The sequence below is a fragment of the Schistocerca serialis genome, chromosome 8 (genome assembly GCF_023864345.2).
Source record: "Schistocerca serialis cubense isolate TAMUIC-IGC-003099 chromosome 8, iqSchSeri2.2, whole genome shotgun sequence".
NCBI lineage: Eukaryota > Metazoa > Arthropoda > Insecta > Orthoptera > Acrididae > Schistocerca > Schistocerca serialis.
The window spans coordinates 154,423,698-154,448,043 of NC_064645.1; the positions used below are offsets into that span (position 1 = coordinate 154,423,698).

Sequence of the window (24,346 nt, forward strand, 5' to 3'; positions counted from 1 at the left end):
TTGAATAAACAAGTATCTGTGATCAGAAACTGTTGTGGTATTTACAGAATTTCACATGAGTGTGCCATGGTCATTACACTCAAACCATATAATGAAAAAACAAAGTATCTGAGTTGAGTTTAAAGAGATAACATACTCACTCAATAGAGCTTTCCAGGTAATTACCAATAGGCCTCTCCAATTAAAACCAAAAATACTAAAGGCTGAAGTTGAAAGCAAAACAAGCCACTGAAAGCAAATGGTCAAAAGCAATGGTAAAACGATGGAAGACATCAAAGGAATTGACAGAACACCCTAATGACTCAAAATAAAAATGTGATTTTACAGAAGAATTACATCCAAGTGACAACAAAAATTTGACAGCTGGTATGAATCGCACTCCACTATGGTCAATTCTGCATTACAGCAAAGACATTAGGACCCTGCCCATCAAGCTGAAGAATGATACACTACTGGCCATTAAAATTGCTACACCACAAAAATGATGTGCTACAGACGCGAAATTTAACCAACAGGAAAGAGATGCTGTGATATGCAAATGATTAGCTTTTCAGAGCATTCACACAAGGTTGGTGCCAGTGGCAACACCTACAACGTGCTGACATGAGGAAAGTTTCCAACCAATTTCTGATACGCAAACAGCAGTTGACCGGCGTTGCCTGGTGAAACGTCGTCGTGATGCCTCGTGTAAGGAGGAAATGCATACCATCACATTTCCGACTTTGATAAAGGTCGGATTGTAGCCTTTCGCGATTGTGGTTTATCATATCGCGACATTGCTGCTCGCATTGGTCAAGATCCAATGACTGTTAGCAGAATATGGAATTGATGGGCTCAGGAGAGTAATACGGAACACCATGCTAGATCCCAATGACCTCGTATCACTAGTAGTCGAGATGACAGGCATCTTATCCGCATGGCTGTAACAGATCGTGCAGCCACATCTCGAGCCCTGAGTCAACAGATGGGGACAGTTGCAAGACAACAACCATCTGCACGAACATTTCGACGACGCTTGCAGCAGCATGGACTATCAGCTCGGAGACCATGGCTGCGGTTACCCTTGACGCTGCATCACAGACAGGAGCACCTACGATGGTGTACTCAACGACGAACCTAGGCTCACGAATGGCAAAACGTCAATTTTTCAGATGAATCCAGGTTCTGTTTACAGCATCACGATGGTCGCATCCGTGTTGGGCGACATCGCAGTGAACGCACAATGGAAGCGTGTATTCGTCATCGCCATACTGACGTATCATCCGGCATGATGGTATGGGGTGCCATTGGTTACTGGTATGGGGTGCCATTGGTTACACGTAATGGTCACCTCTTGTTCGCATTGACAGCACTTTGAACAGTGGACGTTACATTTCAGATGTGTTACGACCCGTGGCTCTACCCTTCATTCGATCCCTGTGCAGGATAATGCATGACCGCACGTTCCAGGTCCTGTACGGGCCTTTCTGGATACGGAAAATGTTCGACTGCTGTTCTGGCCAGCACGTTCTCCAGATCTCTCACCAACTGAAAACGTCTGGTCAATGGTGGTCAAGCAACTGGCTCGTCACAATACACCAGTCACTACTCTTGATGAGCTGCGGTACCGTGTTGAGGCTGCATGGGTAGCTGTACCTGTACACACCATCCAAACTCTGTTTGACTCAATGCCCAGGCATATCAAGGCCGTTATTACGGCCAGAGGTGGTTGTTCTGGGTACTGATTTCTCAGGATCTATGCACCCAAATTGCATGAAAATGTAATCATATGTCAGTTCTAGTATAATATATTTGTCCAATGAATACCCGTTTATCATGTGCATTTCTTCTTGGTGTAGCAATCTTAATGGCCAGTAGTGTATAATATCTTTCTATCTGGGATTTCTGCTCCTTGATAAAGCACTTACATCCTTATAATTTCCTTAGCATTTGGTTTTTATCAATTTCTGATCACTGTTAGCATCGTCATATTTCCCCACAGTCAAGCCTATGGGAACTGAGCAACTGCCACTTTCATCTTTTGCCTTCTTTCAATTGGATGTCAAAAGAACATTATTTTATTTTTATTTCTTCTCTTTTTTTTCACTTGTTAAGTTTGTACTGACAAACTGCTGCTACAGGCTCAAATAAAATCACTGTCTCCAGAAGACAGTATTTTTTAAAAACTGGCAGATAATGCTTATTCTATTGATGAAAGGAGGCATACAAGTTTGTATTTCAGTCCATCACACACCAATTTACAAAATATTTCTTCCATAATTTTCTGTTCGCCAAGAGCTTTGACTGATTAGATAATATACAAATTACATAGATTTTCTGCTTCAACCACTCATTTGAAAATAGTGTTTTCTGCAGCTCTTATAATGTTAGTGTGTAGTGATATAAACATGCAATGCATTACAGTAGCATGCAGTAAATATTTTTATTCTGTTACCAGGTTAAACAACACACAAACTTCTCAACTCATCTCCGTCTGTGACAAAGAACTTAAGGTGCATGCCACAAAGGTAATACACAATGTAAGCAGACTGAAATCAATCTGATGATGCAGAGCAAACTTAAAATAGTGACTGAAACAGAATAATCAATGTTATTTGTTTATATCCTTTATCATGAAGGTCCAACTCTTAGGAATGCTTTTATCATTTTTTTGTGTATCTTAGATAAACAAAAAAAATATCAATTTTGGAAAATAAAATGTATTTGGATAAATAAACAAAAACTACTCTCCAAGCAGTGGCAGGAGAACACATTCTCCCCATTTTCCACACTTCACCAGTCCTTTTCCTTCACCCCTCTTCCTTCCCCTTCAACCATTCTCCTGGCACTGTTTGGTGAGTAGATTTTTTTTATCTATCAAAGTACATTATATTTTCAACAATTAAAAGAAAGTGTTACAGTCCTTCACTTGAACCCACCTAACCTCCTCCTACCTATGATGATGACCCATCAAAAATGCAAGCAATTAACTAACAGGGGGAGACCGCTACCTTGGGGTCACATATTTACTTCACATTTTGTACACATTTAGTAGGCCATTAGAACAACAAAATGTCGAGTACTAAGGTGTACTACTATGACAATTCCGAGAAAATCGCAAGAGAAGGTTTATGTGTATTACATGGCTTATGTATCTGTTCATACTTGCCATGCAATTATGCTCATGTTGGTCAAGTGTGTGTGTGTGTGTGTGTGGGGGGGGGGGGGGGGGGGGGCGCACACGCATGTGTTACGTCTCTTGTTGACAAAGGCCTTAATGGCTGAAAGCTTTATTTTTGACAGTCTTTTTGTTGTGCCTATCTGCAACTCAGCATCTCCGCTATATGGTGAATAGCAACTTTACTTTTCATAATATTGTTACAAAATTTCTCTTTCAATTTTCCCAGAATTGCCAGAGCAACGCACCTTACTACTGGCACATTATGTTGTTTTCATGGCCCAGTAAAGGTGTACAAAGTTTGAAGTAAATCAATGATCCCAACATCATGGCCTCCCCTTGCAAGTCAATTCAGCTACAATCTTCAGTGAGTTAGTTTGCATCTTCAGTGAGTTAGTCTGCATCCACATAACTACAGATCCATCTGTTATGAGATAATATTGTAATCATACATGTGGAAATAGACAGGGAGCCATTAATACTCCAACACTTCATCTTACTTAAAACAGTTTCACAAACCGCAGATACAGAGACCTAGCAATCACACAGAAAATCTCAATGCGATCATTTTTTCTGTTAAGTTCTATCAAAACTTTACTAGTAAGATGAACTAGGGATACCTTTACGAGATATTTTTCAGGAATGGACTATTTTATTATTTATTTATTTCAAAAGGGTTGGAAGGAGTGAGCCATATATGGAATTAGAAATTGTTCCTAAAAGGGACAAAGTCTGGCCAAATAGGATCAAAATTCAAAGTAAGTTCAGCGAGTATGAATATACTAATAATGGCAGTGCCCTGGGATACCACTTAAGGGAACTGAATCATCATTTAGACTCTACTGAAAACTGTTTATAATACTGCATACTGGAAATAAAGATATTATTTTGTGTATACTCAAGGAAATGGAAATTTATGTTAATAACCACTTGATCCAATCCTGTTGATCAGTGAGCAGATAGCGAGCAACAATGACTGGTTTGTCTCTTCAATGAACTGTTCTTCCATCAAAATAAAATAAAATAAAGTAGTTTCCTGCTCCTACTTTTTCCATTACCTGAGCTACTTTCATTTGTGAAATTTTAATTTCACCTAATGCTACACATATTTTGTACTTGGTTATATGAGTAGCCCCATGAGCTTTTATTCTGTAGCTATATGGAAACTGTAACCATTTGTCTGTGAAATTTTAACTTCACCTAGTGATGTGTGAATTTTCCAAGCGGCAGCAGAACACACACATAAAAGACTGTTGTGACCGGCAAGCTTTCGGAGCCAGTGGTTTCTTCTTCAGGCAGAAGGGTTGAAGGGGGAAGGAAGAAGGGTGAAGGAAAAAGATTGGAGAGGTCTAGGAGAAGGGGTAGATTTTGGGAAAGTCACCCAGAACTGCAGGTCAGGGGAGACTTCTTCTCATCCCACACGGTAAGTCTCCCCCGACCCATGGTTCTGGGTGACTTTCCCGAAATCTACCCCTTTTCCTAGATGTCTCCTTCACCCTTCTCCCTTCCCCATCAACCCTTCTGCCTGAAGGAGGAGCCACTGGCTCCGAAAGCTTGCCAATCACAACAATCTTTTATGAGTGGTTCTGCAGCCACTTGGTGAGTAGGTATTTTAACTATCTACTTAAATAATTTTATCAATAACTGATTGTTTTTGCTGTTATACATGTATGTATTTTGTACATGATTAGATGAACAATGGCCCATGAACCTTTACTTTACGGTAAAACTGAAAATGTACTTCTGTGCTAAGTTACATGGCCAATTTGCACTGTAACAGATTTGAATTTCCTTTGGTCATATCTTTACACTTGTAAAAAAAAATGTTCTAAAGATTTTTTATATGCTGGTTTTATGATAGTTGAATTTTTATTAGAAAGATAACAATATTCAAAAGGAAAGTTGCTACTCACCATATAGCAGAAATGGTGAGTCGCAGATAGGCCGAACAAAAAGACTGTCACAATTAAGCTTTCGTCCAGCAAGACCTTCGTAAAAAATAGATGACACACACACACACACACACACACACACACACACACACACACACACACACACACACACACACAAACAAACAAACAAAAGCAACTCACGCACACACAACAGTAGTCTCTGGTAACTGAAGCCACATTTGTGTGTGTGTGTGTGTGTGTGTGTGTGTGTGTGTGCTATTTTCTAGAAAGGCCTTGCTGGACGAAAGCTTATTTTTGATAGTCGTTTTGCTGTGCCTATCTGCGACTCAGCGTCTCTTTCCTTTCACAATACTGTTACATTCTATCCTGCATTTTCCATTGTTTTATTAGAAAGATAAGACTTTTGCCCATATGTCAGCAAGCAATTCTTAACTGTTTTATACAGGGTGTATAAAAAAGGATGGTGCAAACTTACATAGCTGAAAGTACACGATAATAGAAGCACAAATGTCCCAGTAAACACAGGTCCGCAAACGAGCCACTTGCGAGATAATCACAACCGTATGGTTTCACGCCGCCACCGACAGCATTGTTTGTAACATAATCCAGTTTCCCCCCTTGTGCGCTTGAGACCTTCCTATGTTCGTTGTTTACACAACAAAACATTACCGAGAGGTGGAGTTGGAATCACACTACACACACAGAACATACAGGACGGGTACAGTACACAATCTCAAAGGGGATCAGTCACTTCTGAGGAGTGCCACATGTGCTGTGTTGTAGTTACAATGGAACCCTACAGTAATGAAGAGTATGCGGATATACATTTCATGCACACCAGGGCTAATGGCAATGTGCAGGAGGCTGCACACTTGTACCAAGCCAAGAAAAGTCGTACATTTACAAGGGTCCATCAGCACCTGAGAGAACACAAGCATTTTGTACATGGCAGAGCAGGAGGTAGGCCTGCTCGCATTGTGCCTGAGGTTGACGATATGGTGTTGGAAGCAGTACAGCACTCCCCAGGAACCTCGACGAGAAGAATTGCCACAAAAGTGCCTGTGCTAAGCCATAGTAGCATATAGAGAATTTTACATTGCATTTTACTGTACCCTTACCACCTTCAACAAGTCCAATGTCTCAATGATGTGGACTTTGTTCCCAGAGTGATGTTTTGTCACTGGCTGCATCACTAGGCTGTGGTTGACCCTCATTTCGCATGTAACATTTTATTTACAGACGAAGCAGGATTCACACACAATGGTGTATTGTAACTATCATAATACAGATCAGTGGTGTGAAGTGAACCCACATACTGTTCATGAGTCACCACAGCAGCAATATTTGTCACTGAATGTGTAGTTAGGTGTACTTGGCGATCAACTCATTGGGCCATACATTCTTCCATCACAACTTAATGGACGGAGGTAACTTAGCTTTTTGCGGTGTCATGTTCCAGGATTGCTCGAGGATGTTCCCCTTCAGCAATATCAGAGTATGTGGTACATGCATGATGGAGCTCTGGCACATTTTGCTGCTGATGTGAGACAGCATCCAATGTGCAGGTACGGCTGAAGATGGATAGGTTGAGGCGGATCTGTACCTTGGCCTCCACGATCCTTGGGATTTTTGTTTCTGGGGTCACATCAAAAGCAAAGCGTACAGCACACCCGTTAACACTGTTGAAGAACTGGAGCAGGGAGTTGTACATGCCTGGCAAGAATTCTGGAACGATCCAGGAGTTTTCAAAAGGATTTGAAATTCATCGCAGAGATGAGCACAGTATTGCATCCAGATGCAAGGAAAACACTTCGAACACCTCATTAATGTGTACTAACTAGGACTATGTTTACAATGATGCCAATGGCGGCTTGGAACCATAGTCATGATTATCTCGCAAGCGGCTCATTTGCGGACCCATGTTTACTGGGTTATTTGTGCTTCTATTATCGTATACTTTCAGCCGTGTAAGTTTGCGCCATCATTTTACATACACCCTGTATACTGATACACACTTCCAGCAACTGTCTCTTTAAGGCTATACTTATATTGGCCACAAATCTGTTTGACACTCGGTAAACGTGCACTGACATGGTTACGCCTTTCTCCTAGTACACACAGTTTCTCGGGTCATTGTTTGTATGGAACATCGACAGTTTGGGTCAAACTGTACAATTAATGGTAATAACAGTTTATGAGGCATACGTTACAGTCTCATGTGTCAGCATCTAAAATGGGATGTATTCCTTTACCAAGAAGTGTTTTGTTCTTGAATACTGTTCATGAAAAACTCACTTTTATAAGACATTTGTGTTTCCGTGAAAATTTGTAATATAACTTCTGTTACTTTCTCTGTTTATTATAGGTCATCAGATGATGGATTAAACCCAAAACGCATTGTGACAGTTAATAAACAAATTCAGAGAAAACCAGTGACTACTTATAAGCAACCATGCAGCCAACCAGCTCACCAGTAGAACCCGAGGAGTTCATACCTCGGGTTCTACTGGTAATACACTGGTAGGGTCAAGTGTTCTGGACAGACCTTGGGTTCGGGCTCATTTATATACCCTAAAGAAGAATTGTTTGAGTATCATTACCCTACAGCACAGGATCAAAGTATGAATATTACACACTTCCTTCCTGCTTAGGCAAATGGAGCAAATTGGTTGGTTCCTTTTGAATTTGATGAGGCCTTCAGTGGACTTGATGTGACTTATGGAGGCACCATCAGTTCATGAGCAGTTCTTTGGAAAACCAAAAAACAAGGGTTATTTCTTTCTTTCTTTTACTGGCACCAGCGAACCAAAACCAAGCAGAGGATTCCAAGATGGCTATGCACAGAAAATGGCTGAAAGTTTTACAGTATATTCCTTTGATTCTGATCTCAAGCAACCCCGAAAATTTTCTAGATATCTTTATCTGTTTCCAGGTTACAGAGGTTCAAAGTCACTCTATTTGAGCATGTAAAACACAAACATAAAATGCAGTGTGAGATGAAAATGTAGTTTATAAGGTGACATATCACAGATCATCATGGTGTAATGTTTCCATCATCATCGGAAGGGTAGTGGGAACTGCACGTTGTTGTACTGGAGCACATGCAAAATTTTTGTGCACAAAAATCTGATCTCAGGTGTAAAATTATTTTTGTGTTATTTCAATATCACAAAAGTAAAATACCAAAACTTTGCTGACACTCAATTTCTTTTCATATGAGAGACATGACCCACCATGGTAGGGGAAATGAAGAGAACCAGCAGAAAAATGCTCCAACCGGAACATAAAAAACAGTGAACATGCTCTCTTAATAAAGAGATGGAGAAGTAATAAATACTGGAAGATAGCAGACCATGGTTGTGGTATAGAAAGAGCAAAAGAGATAATGGTAGTGTTGGGGAAAGAGGGGGTCAATGGCAGTGGAACATAGTAGACAGTGAGACAACATTGTTAGGAAATGAGTGAAGGAGACAGTGCCAGTGGTAGAGAAATAAAGAGAAGGAGAAAGTAGAAGGGAGTGAGAGCCAGTGATAATGAGAGAGTTAGTCTACGTCAATGACCATAAGGAAAGAAATGTAGTGACAATGAGAAGAGTAGTAGTAGTAGTAGTAGGAGGAGGAGGAGGAGGAGGAGGAAGGTGACTGTGGCTGTGAGACAGGAGACAGTGACAGCTGGAGAGCCACAAAGAGATAACGGCAATGAGTTGGTCTGAATGAGTGAGTGAGAATGGGGAGTTAGAAGTGGATGAGCATGGGAGACCTACAGTGGTGGACTAGTGGGTGTGTGGCAGCCTTTCGCCACATAGCTGTCTTAGCAGTTCCGTACACTCACAATTAGTTCTGGCCACCTACTAATGCAGCAAGTCTCACCCCTCACACAGTACTTCCATTCACTGCTGTCGATCCTGCCATGTGACAGGACCCTTCCCTGGTACAGTTGCTGACTACCGGTGTTGAACAATAGCTACCCCTACCAAGGTTTCTGCCGACTGATTTTCATGAGACTTTGTCCGTCCCTTGTAGCGTCCACTTCAGTTGCTACTATGTGCCGTGAGGAACGGGCCACATGGCAACACACCTGACGCTGGTGCTTTCATGATGCTTCAAGATGCCCACACTGTGCCATCTTTACGCCTGGCACACAATCACCTATAACATTGTGTTTTTGTGTCACGCTCCTGTACAGAATGTAAATTTTGCTTTGCTTGTCTTAGTGCAGGTATCGTAAGTGCAGATATTGTGCGGTGAACATTGGGACGAGACAAAGATTTCGCCGACTCTGCCATTTCTAGTGCACCACGCCGGCTAGTGCTTTCACATCTAGAGTGAGTGCCTGATTTACATTTTGAACCTGAGGCTCTATGTCTCACTCCAGCCACATGCGGACTTGGTCTTTACATGTTACTTAGTTCAATAAAGTAAAGAACATTCTTACACTGGTGAACCAACGGTGAACTCAATCAACATAATATTCTATTTTGGCATGTTACTGGTGCCTTGCCAGATTAGGCACACGCTCTGACCCTTGTACATGCGCACCAGGCAACTTCTATTTTCATGCTATGGATGCTCATGTGCTTCACACCATGAACTCATTCCTTTATGCTTGTTTCGCCACCTCTCATCAACCTAGCGACAAATGGCTACCACCACCCCACTTCAAGCAGCTGCTGTCCCAGAACCACACGACATCATCGCAGAGTTGACCACGTGCCTTGCGGAACAGGAATGCTGCAACACCGACCTGCAACTCATGGTGACTTGATCACTGGCGGCCCAGCCCAACGACACCAAAAACAATACTACTGCCTGCACTGGCACCAATTGCTGCCACCGCTGCACCTTCTTGCCTCAAAGTACTGCTGTCCGATCTACTACACCTCACCAACACACTGTCAGCATTGCTGTGGCTCATCTGCCACCCTTCAACTCACAGGACCGATGCCTCTGGTTTGGCGAACGTGACATCACCCAGAACACCAAAATGTTCACCAAGGTGATCAGCCAGCTTGAGCCTACATACACCATGGAAGTCCAAGGCATTATCACGTCACCCCCAGCTGCCTACTGCTATGAGACACTCTGACGCCGCCACATGGCACAACTCACCTCATCCGAAATGCAGCACATCCAGTTCCTGCTCTCCCCTCAAGCAGTGTGTGGACTAACAACCCTCTCAATTCCTGTACCAACTCCAAAATCTAAGCGAGCCACATATGGTCTCCAAAGGTTTTCTTTATAACCTCTGATTGGCTCGCCTCCAGGCCCTAATACAGACAGCAGTGGTGTTGCATGCTGATCTCTCCCTCACTGACACCACCAGCCTTGCTGCAAGGGTGCACAAGACACTGGACTCTCTGCCCACGACCACCGCGACCACGCGCCAACCTCACCCCCACCCAGCACAGCCAGCCAGCTAGCCACCACTTTGCCAGTCATCCCTCCACAAGCTCACCCTCGCCGCTCCACTCACTGGTAATGATGTCACCAGTGTCGCCATTCCCTGCCGGCCCACAACACAGGGCTCTCAGCAGCTGGAAGTGTATGATATGCTGCAAGTGACTGTGGCCCTCTCCAGCCACCCTGCCAATGCCCCTAGTGACGGCCGGCCTCTGCTAGTGTCATGAGTGCTTTTGCCCTGAATCCATTAACTGCAGAGAATCCTGCTCTTGGCAACCAAATGCCCATGACCACCAGGATTAGGTGCGCCCAGCAGATGCTTGATTTCCCAGTATCTGTTTGTCCATGACACCCATTCTGCCACAGCCTGCTCCCTGACGTTGCCGTCCAGCAGCTTGCTCACACCCGGAGATCAACAAAGTGCACCACTCATTATGCTCTTCTCTTCAATGTCAAGCAGATGGTGTATTCTGTCCCATATGCAAACCTCTTGGCGTGATGCCCTGCTCTCACATGCCTGTCCAGCATGCCTCAGGAGCCTGTCATTCAACTGTACACTACGTCAATACAACCCTTGGACCACCCTGCTTCTGCCACCCATGCTTTCTGACATCGCATAAACTGAAGATCACCAAGGCCGAGTTTGACGAGCTGCTCACCACCGGCATATTGTGTCCTATGAGGAGCCTGGGTCATTCCATATGAAGTGGTCCTGTGATGGCTGCTTGACCATTTTTAAATATTTTAATTTTTTTATAAGTGATTTCCCTATATTTGAGAAGTTCAAAACAGTTTTTTAAAATAATTTATCTCGCACCTTTACTGGATGGTGGCCATTTTTTATCTGTAGGTGCACAACAATTTTTCAGTCTGGAGACAATAGCAAAAATTTGAATATTTCTGCACTGGGTTAAGTTACAACACTGCAATTGATTGTTTTTAGGAAAGTGTCCTCTATAACATTGTCTATTACACAAAATACCCTAAATTCAAAAATAACCAGTCAAAATGACCTCCAAAGTTTGGTATCCAAATTTTCAAAAATCCACTTTTTAGACCCAAAAATAACAAGCAAGTGTGATTTATGGGAGTCTATTTTTTCCTATAGTTAGATATCATACACTACTAGCCTCATATAGAGCAAGAACACTTACAAATGTTTCCTTGGTTTTTTACGAATTTTTGAAATTTGAAAATTTTCTTTTTTTGTAAAGTTTGGGGTTAGTTATCTCAGGTGCGACTGAATATAAAAATATGATTTTTGCACAGTTTGTACACCTATATGATAGCAACGTACTGTAAAAATTTCAACATTGATATCTGACTGTGAACAAAGATATGAATTTTTTAAAACGAGAAAATAATTCACATCACTCTACAACTGATCTTAAGGCTGTTGCCTATTTAAGTAGTTTATTGTATGACTGTAATAAAATTTAATTGTGACATATATTTACTTAACACTATCACCAATATTCATTTAGTTTATTTATTTTTTAATGATGCAATATTAAACCATAGGAGCTTTCACTTTTGTTCTATGGTAATAAAAATGCCCATTTACATTTAGGTTTATTGTCAGTTAAGAAGTACATTATTGCTGGGTGCGGAATTGTAGAAGTACATTATTGCTGGGTGTGGCACTGTTGTAGTCAGTGTGTTCTGAAACCTCTGTTAGAGAGGATGCACATACTTGGAGAGTGTAGAATTTGTTATGTGCTTTGTTCTGTGTGTAATTTGTAATTAATTTCGAGAGATTAACTGGAATGCAATAACATGGATGAACAGTGCTCTATTGGACAGATAGCAAGTGAAGTGCGTCACAAAATAGTTTATGGTTCAGTTTCAAAAAACTTGAAAAATGTCAATGACTTTGATGAAGATAGACAAACTTTGTTTAAATTTCGAGCAAGTTCTTCTGTAGCACCAGTGTATGAGTATCATGAGAAGAAATACATTCTGAAGTACAACCATATTTTTGGAAGAAAGTGCTGAGATCCACTTAAAATTCATAAAAAGCCTATTACCAAAGATGTGCGGGAAATAAAACTTTAACATTTGTCCTTATTATGTGAGAGTGAAACAACTTCCCAAGTGAAACATAATGTGATTCCTGGAAATTCCCTGTGCCCAAATTGTTACTCAAAAATATTTGTTGTGAATCCAGAACCAGAATCATGTAACCTTGTTAATGACATTTATATTCCTAATGAGGAAGCTGTTAGCATATTGGATTTTGCTTGTTCTAAGTTAGACATATCTCCCGCTTCGAAAATAATAAAATTAAGTAGCAAAAAAAAAAGCAGGTATTGAAAATAAGGTACAACAAATTTCAGGCAAAATTAGAAAAGACTTGGAATCATGCTTTAATAATACAGATACCATCATTATTTCTACAGAAGAAGAAATCCTACCACCAGCATCATCTGACACTGAATATTTGAGTTTAATAGAGAAATTAAAAATTAAATGTTCAGTGACATCTAAAGAGGAAAAATTTAAAATTTTAAGTTTGCTCCCTGACTCATGGTCAAGAGAAAAATAGTTCATGAATTCAATGTTTCTCATAGTTTGGTTAAACTAACCCTAAAATTAGTGAAAGAGCAAGGCATTCTTCCCGTTTTAGTAAAGAAGACAGGAGTAGTTATACGTGAAGAAACAATTAAAAAGATCCGGCAGTTTTTCTAAGATTATGAAAACAGCAGAATGTGCCCAGGCTGCAAAGATAGCAAGAGAGTTGTTATAAATGTTTTTAAAGTAACAAAGCAGAAATGACTAGTGCTGCCAAATTTAAATGAACTTTATGTAGCTTTCAAAAATTCTCATCCTGAAGGCAAAACTGGAAGGTCAAAATTTTGTGACCTCCGCCCTAAGTGGTGTATTTTGGCTGGATCCTCGGGGACACACTCCATATGTGTTTGTTTATAACACCAAAATGTCAAACTGATGATTGTGGGTGCAAAACTCAGTGATCTTAACTACAAAGAGTTACTAGATTTAATGGTCTGTGACACTAACAGTTATAACTGCATGATGGTTTTGTGTAATAAATGCCTTGGTAAGGAAACTGTTATTGAATTATTCCAAGAATATGATGAGGAAATGCCAGACAGTATTACCTTCAAACAGTGGGTCACAACTGAGAGGGCAGAAATGATAACAGTGGTTAAATCTCAGGAAGAGTACTTGGAATATTTAATTGATAACTTACAAAAACTTAAAAGTCATTACTATGTTTCTAAAATCCAAAGTAAGTTTCTGAAGGTCAAAAAAGCACAACTTCATGAAACTGAATGCATAGTGCTAGCTGATTTCGCAGAAAATTTTACATTTGTGATCCAGGATGTAATACAAGGGTACCACTGGGTCAATGACCAGGCAACAGTGCAGCCATTTATTCTCTACTTTAAAAATGAGAAAGATGAAGTTCTCAGTTCTTCAATTTGCATTCTAAGCGACTACTTGGAGCACAACACATTGGCTTTACATGTGTTTCAAAAGTATGTAATAAATTACATAAAAGACAATTTTCCCAAGGTTGAGAAGCTAATATACTTTTCAGATGGAAGTGGTAATCAGTATAAGAATGAAAACAATTTTTCAAATCTGTGCAACCACAAATTAGACTTTGGTTTGGATGCTGAATGGCACTTTTTTGCATCTTACCACGGTAAAAACGCATGTGATGGAGTAGAAGGTACAACACAACATGTACAATACTGGGCATTAAAATTGCTACACCACAAAGATGACATGCTACAGACGCGATATTTAACCGACAGGAAGAAGATGCTGTGATATGCAAATGATTAGCTTTTCAGAGCATTCACACAAGGTTGGCGCCAGTAGCGACACCTACAACGTCCTGACATGAGGAAAGTTTCCAACCGATTTGTCATACACAAACAGCAGTTTACCGGCGTTGCCTGGTGAAACGTTGTTGTGATGTCTCGTGTAAGGTGGAGAAATGTGTACCATCGCATTTCCGATTTTGACAAAAGGTCGGATTGTAGCCTATCACGATTGCCATTTATCGTATCGCGACATTGCTGCTCGTGTTGGTCGAGATCCGATGACTGTTAGCGGAATATGAAATCGGTGGGTTCAGGAGGGTAATACGGAACGCTGTGCCAGATCCCAATGGCCTTGTATCACTAGCAGTCGAGATGACAGACATCTTATCCGCATGGCTGTAACGGATTGTGCAGCCGCGTCTCGATCCCTGAGTCAACAGATGGGGACGTTTGCAAGACAACAACCATCTGCATGAACATTTTGATGACATTTGCAGCAGCATGGGCTATCAGCTCGGAGACCATGGCTGTGGTCACCCTTGACGCTTCGTCACAGGCAGGAGCGTCTGCGATGCTGTACTCAACGACGAACCTGGGTGCACGAATGGCAAAACGTCATTTTTTCAGATGAATCCAGGTTCTGTTTACAGCAACATGATGGTCGCATCCGTGTTTGGCGACATCGCGGTGAACGCACATTGGAAGCGCGTATTTGTCATCGCGATACTGGTGTATCACCCGGTGTGATGGTATTGGGTGTCATTGGTTACAAGTCTCGGTCACCTCTTATTCGCACTGACGGCACTTTGAACAGTGGGCGTTACATTTCAGATGTGTTACGACCCGTGGCTCTATCCTTCATTTGATCCCTGCAAAACCGTACATTTCTGCAGGATAATGCACGACCGCATGTTGCAGGTCCTGTATGGGTCTTTCTGGATACAGAAAATGTACCTGTACACGCCATCCACACTCTGTTTGACTCAATGCCCAGGTGTATCAAGGCCGTTATTATGGCCAGAGGTGGTTGTTCTGGGTACTGATTTCTCAGGATCTATGCACCCAAATTGCGTGAAAATGTAATCACATGTCAGTTCTAGTATAATATATTTGTCCAATGAATACCCGTTTACCATCTGCATTTCCTCTTGGTGTAGCAATTTTAATGGCCTGTAGTGTAGTAAGTAAATCCAGCCTACAAAGACCAACCACAGACCAAATTCTCACAGTAGAGGACATGTATGTCTTTTGCAAGGATAATATTAAAGACATTACCTATTTTCTGATCAAGAAAGAAGAAGTTGTTCTGAATATGAAAACAACACTTCAAACCAGATTTGGAAACTGTATATCAATAAAAGGAACAAGACATTTCCACAAATTCCTTGGCATTGCAGAAAACTTAGTTCGATGCTATGTACCATCAGAAACTGAAATTTATGAGGATAATTGTGTCAGTAAAATTACATCTCCGTCTTTAACATTGAATGACATAGTGGCACATGTGTATGATGGATAGTGGTTGCTTGCAGAGGTTGAAAGAATAAGTTTGGAAAACAATGATGCTTTTGTGCATTTTTAGCACACTGCTGGCCCCAGAAATCTACTACTGACAAAGTTTGGATACAAATGAAAAATGTTTTAAGGAAACTTTCATTGCCTGAACTTACCATAGCAACTGGGAGGTCTTATTCTATATCACAGAAGCTGTCTGAAGAAATAAGTGTTCTTAACATTCACCACCAGATTTAGGAACAGTCACATCTCGAGGGATGTTAATTGAAAATATTTATTTTAAGTATGTCAGAATAATATAAATGTTAATTTCAGTGATGTTTCCACTATTTGTATATAATTCATTACCTTACTTCAATAATAATTGATTATATTCCACCAATATCACACATGAATAGGCAACAGCCGTAAGATCAGTTGTTGAGTAATGTGAAGTATCTCCTCATTTTCAAACAATGATATCTTTGTTCACAGTCAGGTCTCAATGTTGATATTTTTACAGTACATTGCTATCATATAAGTCTACAAATTGTGCAAAAATCATATTTTTATATTTAGTTCAACCTGAGATAACAAACCCCAAACTTTACAAAAAATTAAAATTTTCAAATTTCAAAAATTCACAAAAAATTAAGGAAACATTTTTAAGTGTTCTTGTTCTATATGAGGCTAGTAGTGTATGATATCTAACTATAGGAAAAAATCAGACACTTATAAATCACTCCCTGTTTGTTATTTTTGGGCCTAAAAAGGGTATTTTTGAAAATTTGGATATCAAACATTGGAGGTCATTTTGACTGGTTATTTTTTAATTTAGGGTATTTTGTGTAACAGACAATGCTGTAGAGGACACTTTTAAAAACAATCATGTCAACTGCAATGTTGTAACTTAACCCAGTGCAGAGATATTCATATTTTTGCTACGTCTCTAAGCTGAAACATTGTCGCGCGCTTACAAACAATAATGGCCGCCATTCAGTAAAGATGAGAGGTAAATTAAAAAAAAAAAACTGTTTTGAACTTCTCAATTATAGGGTAATGACATATAACAAAATTAAAATATTTAAAAATGGTCAAGCAACCAACTTAATATTTATTGGACCACTTCATTTGGATTGACCCGCCTGTGTGTGTCCGCCTTTCAACTCGCCAAGAAGGAGGATGGTTCCTGGCTCCCATGCCAGGATTACTGGAAGCTACACACCCACACTATTCCTGAGCGGTAATTGGTGCTGTTCCTACACAGCAACAACAACGCACTTGCTGAGGCTACAATCTTTGCCATTACCTACTGTGCCAAGGCTTTTACCCAAGGACATCCAGAAGACAGCCATCATCACACCACTCAGACACTACGAGAGAACCACTATGACCTTTGGTCTCCGTAATGCTGCCCAAACATGGCAGCAGTTCTTGGACGGCATCCTGTGAGGCCTGTTCAGCTGTTTCGTATACCTGAGTGACATACTCATTTTTTCCGCGACATCAGAGGAGCCCCGTGAGCACCTACACAGCATTTCTGAACATCTCCAAGATGCTGGCATCATCATCAACATAGCAAAATGCCCCATGCCTGGCGCCAGCAAGATGGAATTCGTGGGCCATGCCATCTCCACTGCCAGCTCACTTCCTTTGCTCGGCTAGGTACAAGCTATACTCTATTTCCCATGCCCAAAGACATTCAAGGACATCTGCCATTTCCACTGCCAATGCTGCTGCCATGTACGAACCGCTCCCAGCCGCCCTCTATTGCATCAAAACAAAGGGGAAAAAGCCAGTGCCATGGACATCACAAATGGACACACAGCCTGCAGCATCACATGGGCAAAACCTGGCAGCCACTTGCTTTCTTCTCCAGCAAGCTCTCTCACCCTCAGTGGTGCTGGAGCACATATAACGGAGAGCTCCTTGCCATTTATGAGGCTATCAAAACTTTTGGCCGTCAGTGAGGTCCATCATTTCACCGTCTTCACTAACTCACCCAACTTTGCCTCCAGCCTCCGCCTCCACTGTACACTGGCTTCAGGTTCCGACAGCAGTATCTGATGTGACACATCCACCAGCTCACCGTCGCCCTTCTCACCTGCCACCTACCACAAGGCCGCATTCGACCCATTACACAACCTGGTGTGCCACAGGGTGCACACACCGGTTGCTATAGTAACACAGCATGTCGTATGGCCAGTTATTCAGAGGGACTGCATGACCTGGGCCCGCACCTGCCTCGCCTGACAGCGCACTAAGGTCGGCCACCACATACGCACCCTCACCACGGTTTTCCCAGACGTTAGGCGTCAATTCGTCCACATTCATGTTGACATCGTCGACCCTCCATCTTCATCTGATGGCTGCCACTGCCTCCTTACCATGGTGGACAGGTTCACCTGCTGGCCTGAGGCAATGCCAATCCCAACATTACCACAGCCACAGTATCAGCTGCCTTCGTCTCCATGTGAATTGCCTATTTCGGCTGCCCAAGCCACATACTAGGAGTGTGGGTGCCAATTTACATAAGCCCTTTTTCATGCCTTGACAGATCTGTGAGAGGCTCACCTGCACCTGACATTGAGCTAACACCAAGCTGCCAGTGGAATGGTGGAACAGCTACACATCGTACCTTGAAGGCTACCCTCGCCTGCCACAACACACTGAGCACCGCCCTGCCACTGCTTCTCAGTCTCCGTATCACTCAAAAGGCTGACTTCAAATGTCAGCTGCCGATCTTGTTTACGGCCAGATGCTTGCCGTCACAGGTGACTTCCTGGACCCTGCTGGCCTGCCCGTGGATGACGTCATCCCCAAGTTCATTGCCAGCTTGCAGGACTGAATGGCCCACCTCCAACCCATCCGTCCCCAGCATCAGAGCGAATGTAGAACTTTCATTCACAGAAACCTAGTGTCATGCACCCACGTTATGTTGCACATCAATGGTCACCAGCCTCCCCTCTGACAGCATTACTCCACCCCCACTGGGTCCTGAACTCCAAGATGTTCGCCTTGCATCTGCATGGCAATCCAACAAGCATTTCAAACGACTAGCTGAAGCCCCTACACATTGCCTGACCCCATGTCACCCAACTCAACTACCCTATACATCAACAACTCACAGACACATGCCACTGGCGCCAGGCCGTCCAAAGACCCAATGCCACTGTTGACACCATGCCAACAGCACCCGTCATCAAAGTCCATGAGGCGCCCGCCCATAACACTACAGCCAAAAACACTGCAGAAAACTCACCATGCTATGCCAGGATCACACCCGATTCACTACCTGTTGCAAACACAGACGCACAGGATGCTCACATCCCTGCTTGTCTACCTCTCCCACAGCCTACGACCGACCCAGCGATTTCCCTTCCAGTGCCGTCAATTGCCAGGTATGTCCCCGATGTTACATTGCAGCCCCCGACACTTCCACAACAGCATTATTCCATGTAATCCCAGTGCTGCGCCCCTGACCTGCTACCCCCGTCCTGATAGCAGAGCCACCGGTAAATCATGCTCGCAGTGCCCGACAGGTGCGCTTTCAGCTGCAAAATGTGGCCATCCTGCCAACATTACTTCGCAGCCAAGCCCTTTGCCTACGCAGACCTGCGCGGACAGCACCAAACACACGATCAGACCATCCTGGCACAGCACCCCCACCCCTGCGCCATTGCATGCTGCCATGCAGCAGCCCGACACTACTGACAGCCAACCGCCCCACTTTTCACGCACCCAACGCCTTCACAAGCAATGCCTGCCTACGCCACAGAACCAACATCATCGACGCCACTGCCCCAACCTAACCGCTGGCATAACATGACCCTTTATTGGTACTGGCCTTCACCATCAGCAGATCCATATTCTGCCAACTCACTATGGCCATCTGCAAAGGCAGCGAGTTCACCCCTCACATAGTACTTCCTTTCACAGCTGTTGATCTTGCAGTGTGACACGACACTTAACCGCTAAGGTCGCTGTCTACTGGTGTGGAGAACTGATGCTGGTGCTTTCACAACACTGCAAGACGCCTGCGCCGCACTGTCTTTATGACTGGCATGCAATTGCTGACAATATTATGTTTTCACATCGCACTTCCATGCAGAATATGAATTTCACTTTCTGCGACTTACTGATAGTATCATTAGTGAGGATATCATGTGGTGAACAGTGGGGCAAACAACACTTTCTCTGACTCCGCCATTTCTACCACGCTGCGCTGGCTAGTGCACTTGCATCTACAGCGAGTGCCTGATTTACATTTTGAACATGAGGCCATTTGTGTTACTACAGCCATGTACAGATCTGGCCTTGTGTGTTTGTAACTTATTAACATACAAAGTTCAGTACAGTAAGGAACATTCCTATAGAAGTGAGTGAGTTACAGCTAGGGCAGCCTGTGGCAGTCAGAGATGAGTTGCACGTTAAATAGGGCATGAATATGTTCGCGTGCCAATATTTTTGTGAAAATTTTAAAAGTGCTGAGGAAGATAGAATGATGGAGCTGGTACCCCACTTTCCAATCAGAGTCTTTTATTAAAGAGGATCATATTCACTTATTCTGAGGTCCGGTATTAAAGATGATAAGCTTCTAAACAAATTGCTACCCTGACAGAACGTAGGCTTCCGCGGCTGGTGTCATAGTGATTAAAATTCTTCTGGGTATTATGCCGTGTCATTGCTAGAAACTAAAAACAATAATAAACTAAATTATTGTTGTTAGTTTTTAGCAATGATGCGGCATAATACCCAGAAGAATTTTAATCACCAAATTGCTACCCTGTCTGGAAGTGTTGTAGCATCATCTCCCATTTAACTTTAATTCCAACTTTCAAAATGTTCTCTAAAAAGAGTTCTTTCATGAACTAGTTAGATCCAATTAGTGGAAGAGATGAAGGAGGAGACTAGTGTTTAACATCAAATCAACAATGAGGTCATTAGAGACGTAGCACAAGCAGGGATTAGGGAAGGAAACTGGCCATGCTGTCAATGGAAACATCTTGGCATTTGCCTGAAACTGCTTAGGGAAATCATGGAAAACCTAAATGAGGATAGTGTGACACATGTTTGAACCATCATCCTCCATTGTGCTAACCACTGCGCCACCTGGCTTGATGAGATCCAATTAGTGTTTACTGCGATGTTAACAATATTCTTACCTAATACAACAGCTCTGTTTTCTTCAGATTGTTGATATGCTCTTATCATTTCTTGACAATCCTTGCGAACTTGTTCGCATTCTTCCTTTGCTTCAGCGAGACTCCTCGTCAATTTATCAACCTTTGCCTGAGTTTCCTACAATGGGAAAAAGCTAACATAATCATGTATTTAAAATGCATACTAAATGCATTCTGAGCAGTCTCAGAAACAAACACTAAAAATAATTCATAATTGCAATGACCGTTCTCAAACTAAAACTTTATAGTCAAACCAAATTACATTATTCTTAACTTACTTACAGGCCTGTAACGCTATTTCAAATTGGATGTGAGACCATTAATGGTTTACATTTCACTCTGATATTCATTTTGCAGCAACAATTAGAAGTGAGACATTAAACCAGTCATACTTTTTCCATATTCTGTAGAAAGCTTCAGTTTAATTTTTACCAAATGACATGTAATCTATTTACACAACCTTTCCACCATTTCAGCGCTTTATCACTGACAAGGAACAACAAATTTACAATATTCAGATTTTCTTTGACCACCAGTCAGAAGAGCAAAAGATAATTCTGTACCATACACATAATATCCTGCACAAATATAAAATTTATTTATCCATGTGTGTACAGTTTCTCGTGTTTCATGGTATTTTTTGATTTATATGGGGTGTTAGGTTATTCTTGTATGAAATACTGATTGAGTACCATTGTTTTACTGATAAAAAGTTTCCATTATTTAAGGCAAATTCACATACACATATAAGAAAAGAAACACTCAACATACGTTTCTCAATATAAGCCAAATATTTACACATTTAGTGATATGCACCATAATAAAAAATTACTTTTTGAATGACAACTAAGTTTTGCTTTTATTTTACTTGCCTTAATTCATTTCATATGAAAACCTCTGATAAAATGAGCATATTACCACAGAATTTATTACGTGTTATGAAGTACTGTCATAGAGGACAACAGGTACTATTCCACAAAATCGGATTATTAAGTACAACATTATGGAGTGCTTTTGAGTCCTCATCTGGCACACAGGTTTAATCTGTCAGATCTGTATGTCTGCTAGTAGATATAATCAAACAATGGAACATACAGGACGTAACAAGAAAAGGATATATTATTACTCTCTAGATACAGGAGACACTGAGCTACGACAGGCACAAAAAAAGACAGCTATACATTTGACCTTTCAACCAAAAGGTCTTATTATCAATAGAAAGCAAACATACATTCATGCAAGTACAACTCAGACACACATGACCACTGTCTCTGGCCACTTAGGCTGGACTGTTAGATATAAGTTCATTAAATATACTATTTTGGAGTTTCATTTTTACCTTGTGTGCCTCTGTCTCTGATCTGAGTTTATTCTGTAACCATTTTATTTTAATGTCTCGATTGTTCAGATCATCTTTAAGTCTCTCAGTTTCTTTCTGCATGCTGGTTAATTCATGGCACTGAAACATTGCACACAGAGTAATGTCTCATATATATTCTATCATTAAACATCTTAGTGAAAGTGTGATAATAACTACTTTAGTAACATTTGGCTTGATTCTGTAATTAGGTCTGTAAAATTTGTTTCATAAACATTAAGTTATGAAATTAATTATGAAGTTCAAAAATTTTACCTACAATTTATATGTATGTATAAGATGCACAGACCATTTATAGTTATGAAGATGAAACCAAGAATGGTCAGCAGTAATGAGCAATATTAGAAGAAAATTATTGTGACTCATAAAAATTAATTTAATTCAATTTTATCATTAAAAAAAAAGGCTGCTGTTAGAACCATTTTCAAACATTTTCACTCAGCACTGAATTCTGTATTACTGGTTGCTTCATGGTTTAATTCATGGCAATGGCAATGTTGACCCAAAAGTTAACTACTGTGGCTGATGTTGAGGGTTAATGTATGTTATTTACTTTTATAGTATTGAGTGTTATAGCACTCGAGCTACATGGTCATCTAAGTGATCTGCAGTTAAAACAGAAGTTTCCACTTGACAATGGTATCACTTTCATACACAGTTCTACAATTCTTGGCGTATCCACAATTTTGATTTGCAAATATATGGGCAGTCAACTAGTTTTTCTGACAAGCAATGACCAAGAGAATAGTGATGAGTCTAATAGAATCCAGTTACTAGAGAAGTATAAGGTCCCTTGCTGTGACTTCAGCAACATGGTATTATTGTGGGAATTAAACAGTAATAACCATCAACGAACTCAAGAACAACTACTCAGAAGGCCAATTTTTTAGTGTATAATAAGATGACAATGATGTAGATGGCCCTGTGTGTGTGTGTGTGTGTGTGTGTGTGTGTGTGTGTGGTGGGCACACCCAAACATGCAAGTATGCAAGAGGGAAGTAACATATAAACACATACAGCAATGAAAATGATAAAAGAATTAATCAATTAAAATCTCAATTAAGAATAAAAATTTGTATATTTTGGATGCACAATAGTCTGTCATGTCACAAATTAAAATAGAAGTTTAATGTTTGTAGGTATCAGGGAGCAATACCTTAGCATCTAACATCTGACAAACACGTGTTTTCTCAGCAGCAGCTGTACGAAGCTTCGCTGAAAGTGCTTCTCGCTCCTTGACTGCGTCCTTCAATCGACGGTCAGCTGCCTCTCGTTCTTTCCGTTGTTCCATTAGCTCTTTTTCACTAACCGCGTATCTTACTACAGCTGCCTCTGTTTCACGTTTAGATGCCTCCCACATTTTTGTCATCTAAAAACAAATGATAAATATAAATACAACATAGATTTATCAACTAACTATTTTTATTAGTTTGCTAATTACATATTCCACTGATTGTCTTAGTAACGTCCAGTCAAATCAGACAAAACATCGTCCCAACCCAGATATTTTTTTTTAAAAAAAAGCTGAAAACTGGCAGAAATGTTCAAGATGATGTCCAGATCAAACTCCCTTAAGTCTCCAAAAATCCACATTGGGTAAACCATTATCTTGGAATTTTTGAGTTTTACCTGCAGTAACTAAACCAAGCACCCAATTGGCTTAATTCTTGTGCCAAATTGTTTGTTTTGCCATATAGTACAACCAAAAATAAAGATTAAAGCATAAAAGCTAAAATAATTGGTCGTGGTGATAAAATGTCACTTTGTATCCCAAAAAGTGAGTCAGAAAGAGTTAATATTTTGTATACTTTGACACTATATTTATTCTGTGTCCTTGTGATTAAAAGCAATAATGCACACTCAACATACCTTCTTGGGTTCATGCATACCACCAGTGTAATAACTGATGACAGTGTTTCCTACGATGATGCTCTTTCCCTCCATCAGTGACTCAATAATGTCCACTTAAAAGAGAAAGAAGTCACGACTCTTCCCCTTGTGTTTAAAACAGCAAAGATCACAGACTCA

The 24,346-nt window shown here is 41.1% G+C and overlaps 1 protein-coding gene across 1 annotated transcript in view; it reads right to left on the minus strand.

Moving 5' to 3' along the window:
• The window catches only part of LOC126416059 (coiled-coil domain-containing protein 186-like), a 197,924-nt gene that overhangs the window by 146,973 nt on the left and 26,605 nt on the right, over positions 1 to 24,346 (minus strand). The window contains exons 3-5 of the mRNA XM_050083534.1: positions 23,475 to 23,687; positions 22,280 to 22,399; positions 20,923 to 21,058 (exon numbers count right to left, since the gene is read on the minus strand). Coding sequence (XP_049939491.1) covers positions 20,923 to 21,058; positions 22,280 to 22,399; positions 23,475 to 23,687 — 469 coding nt within the window. The remainder of the gene's footprint in view (positions 1 to 20,922; positions 21,059 to 22,279; positions 22,400 to 23,474; positions 23,688 to 24,346) is intronic.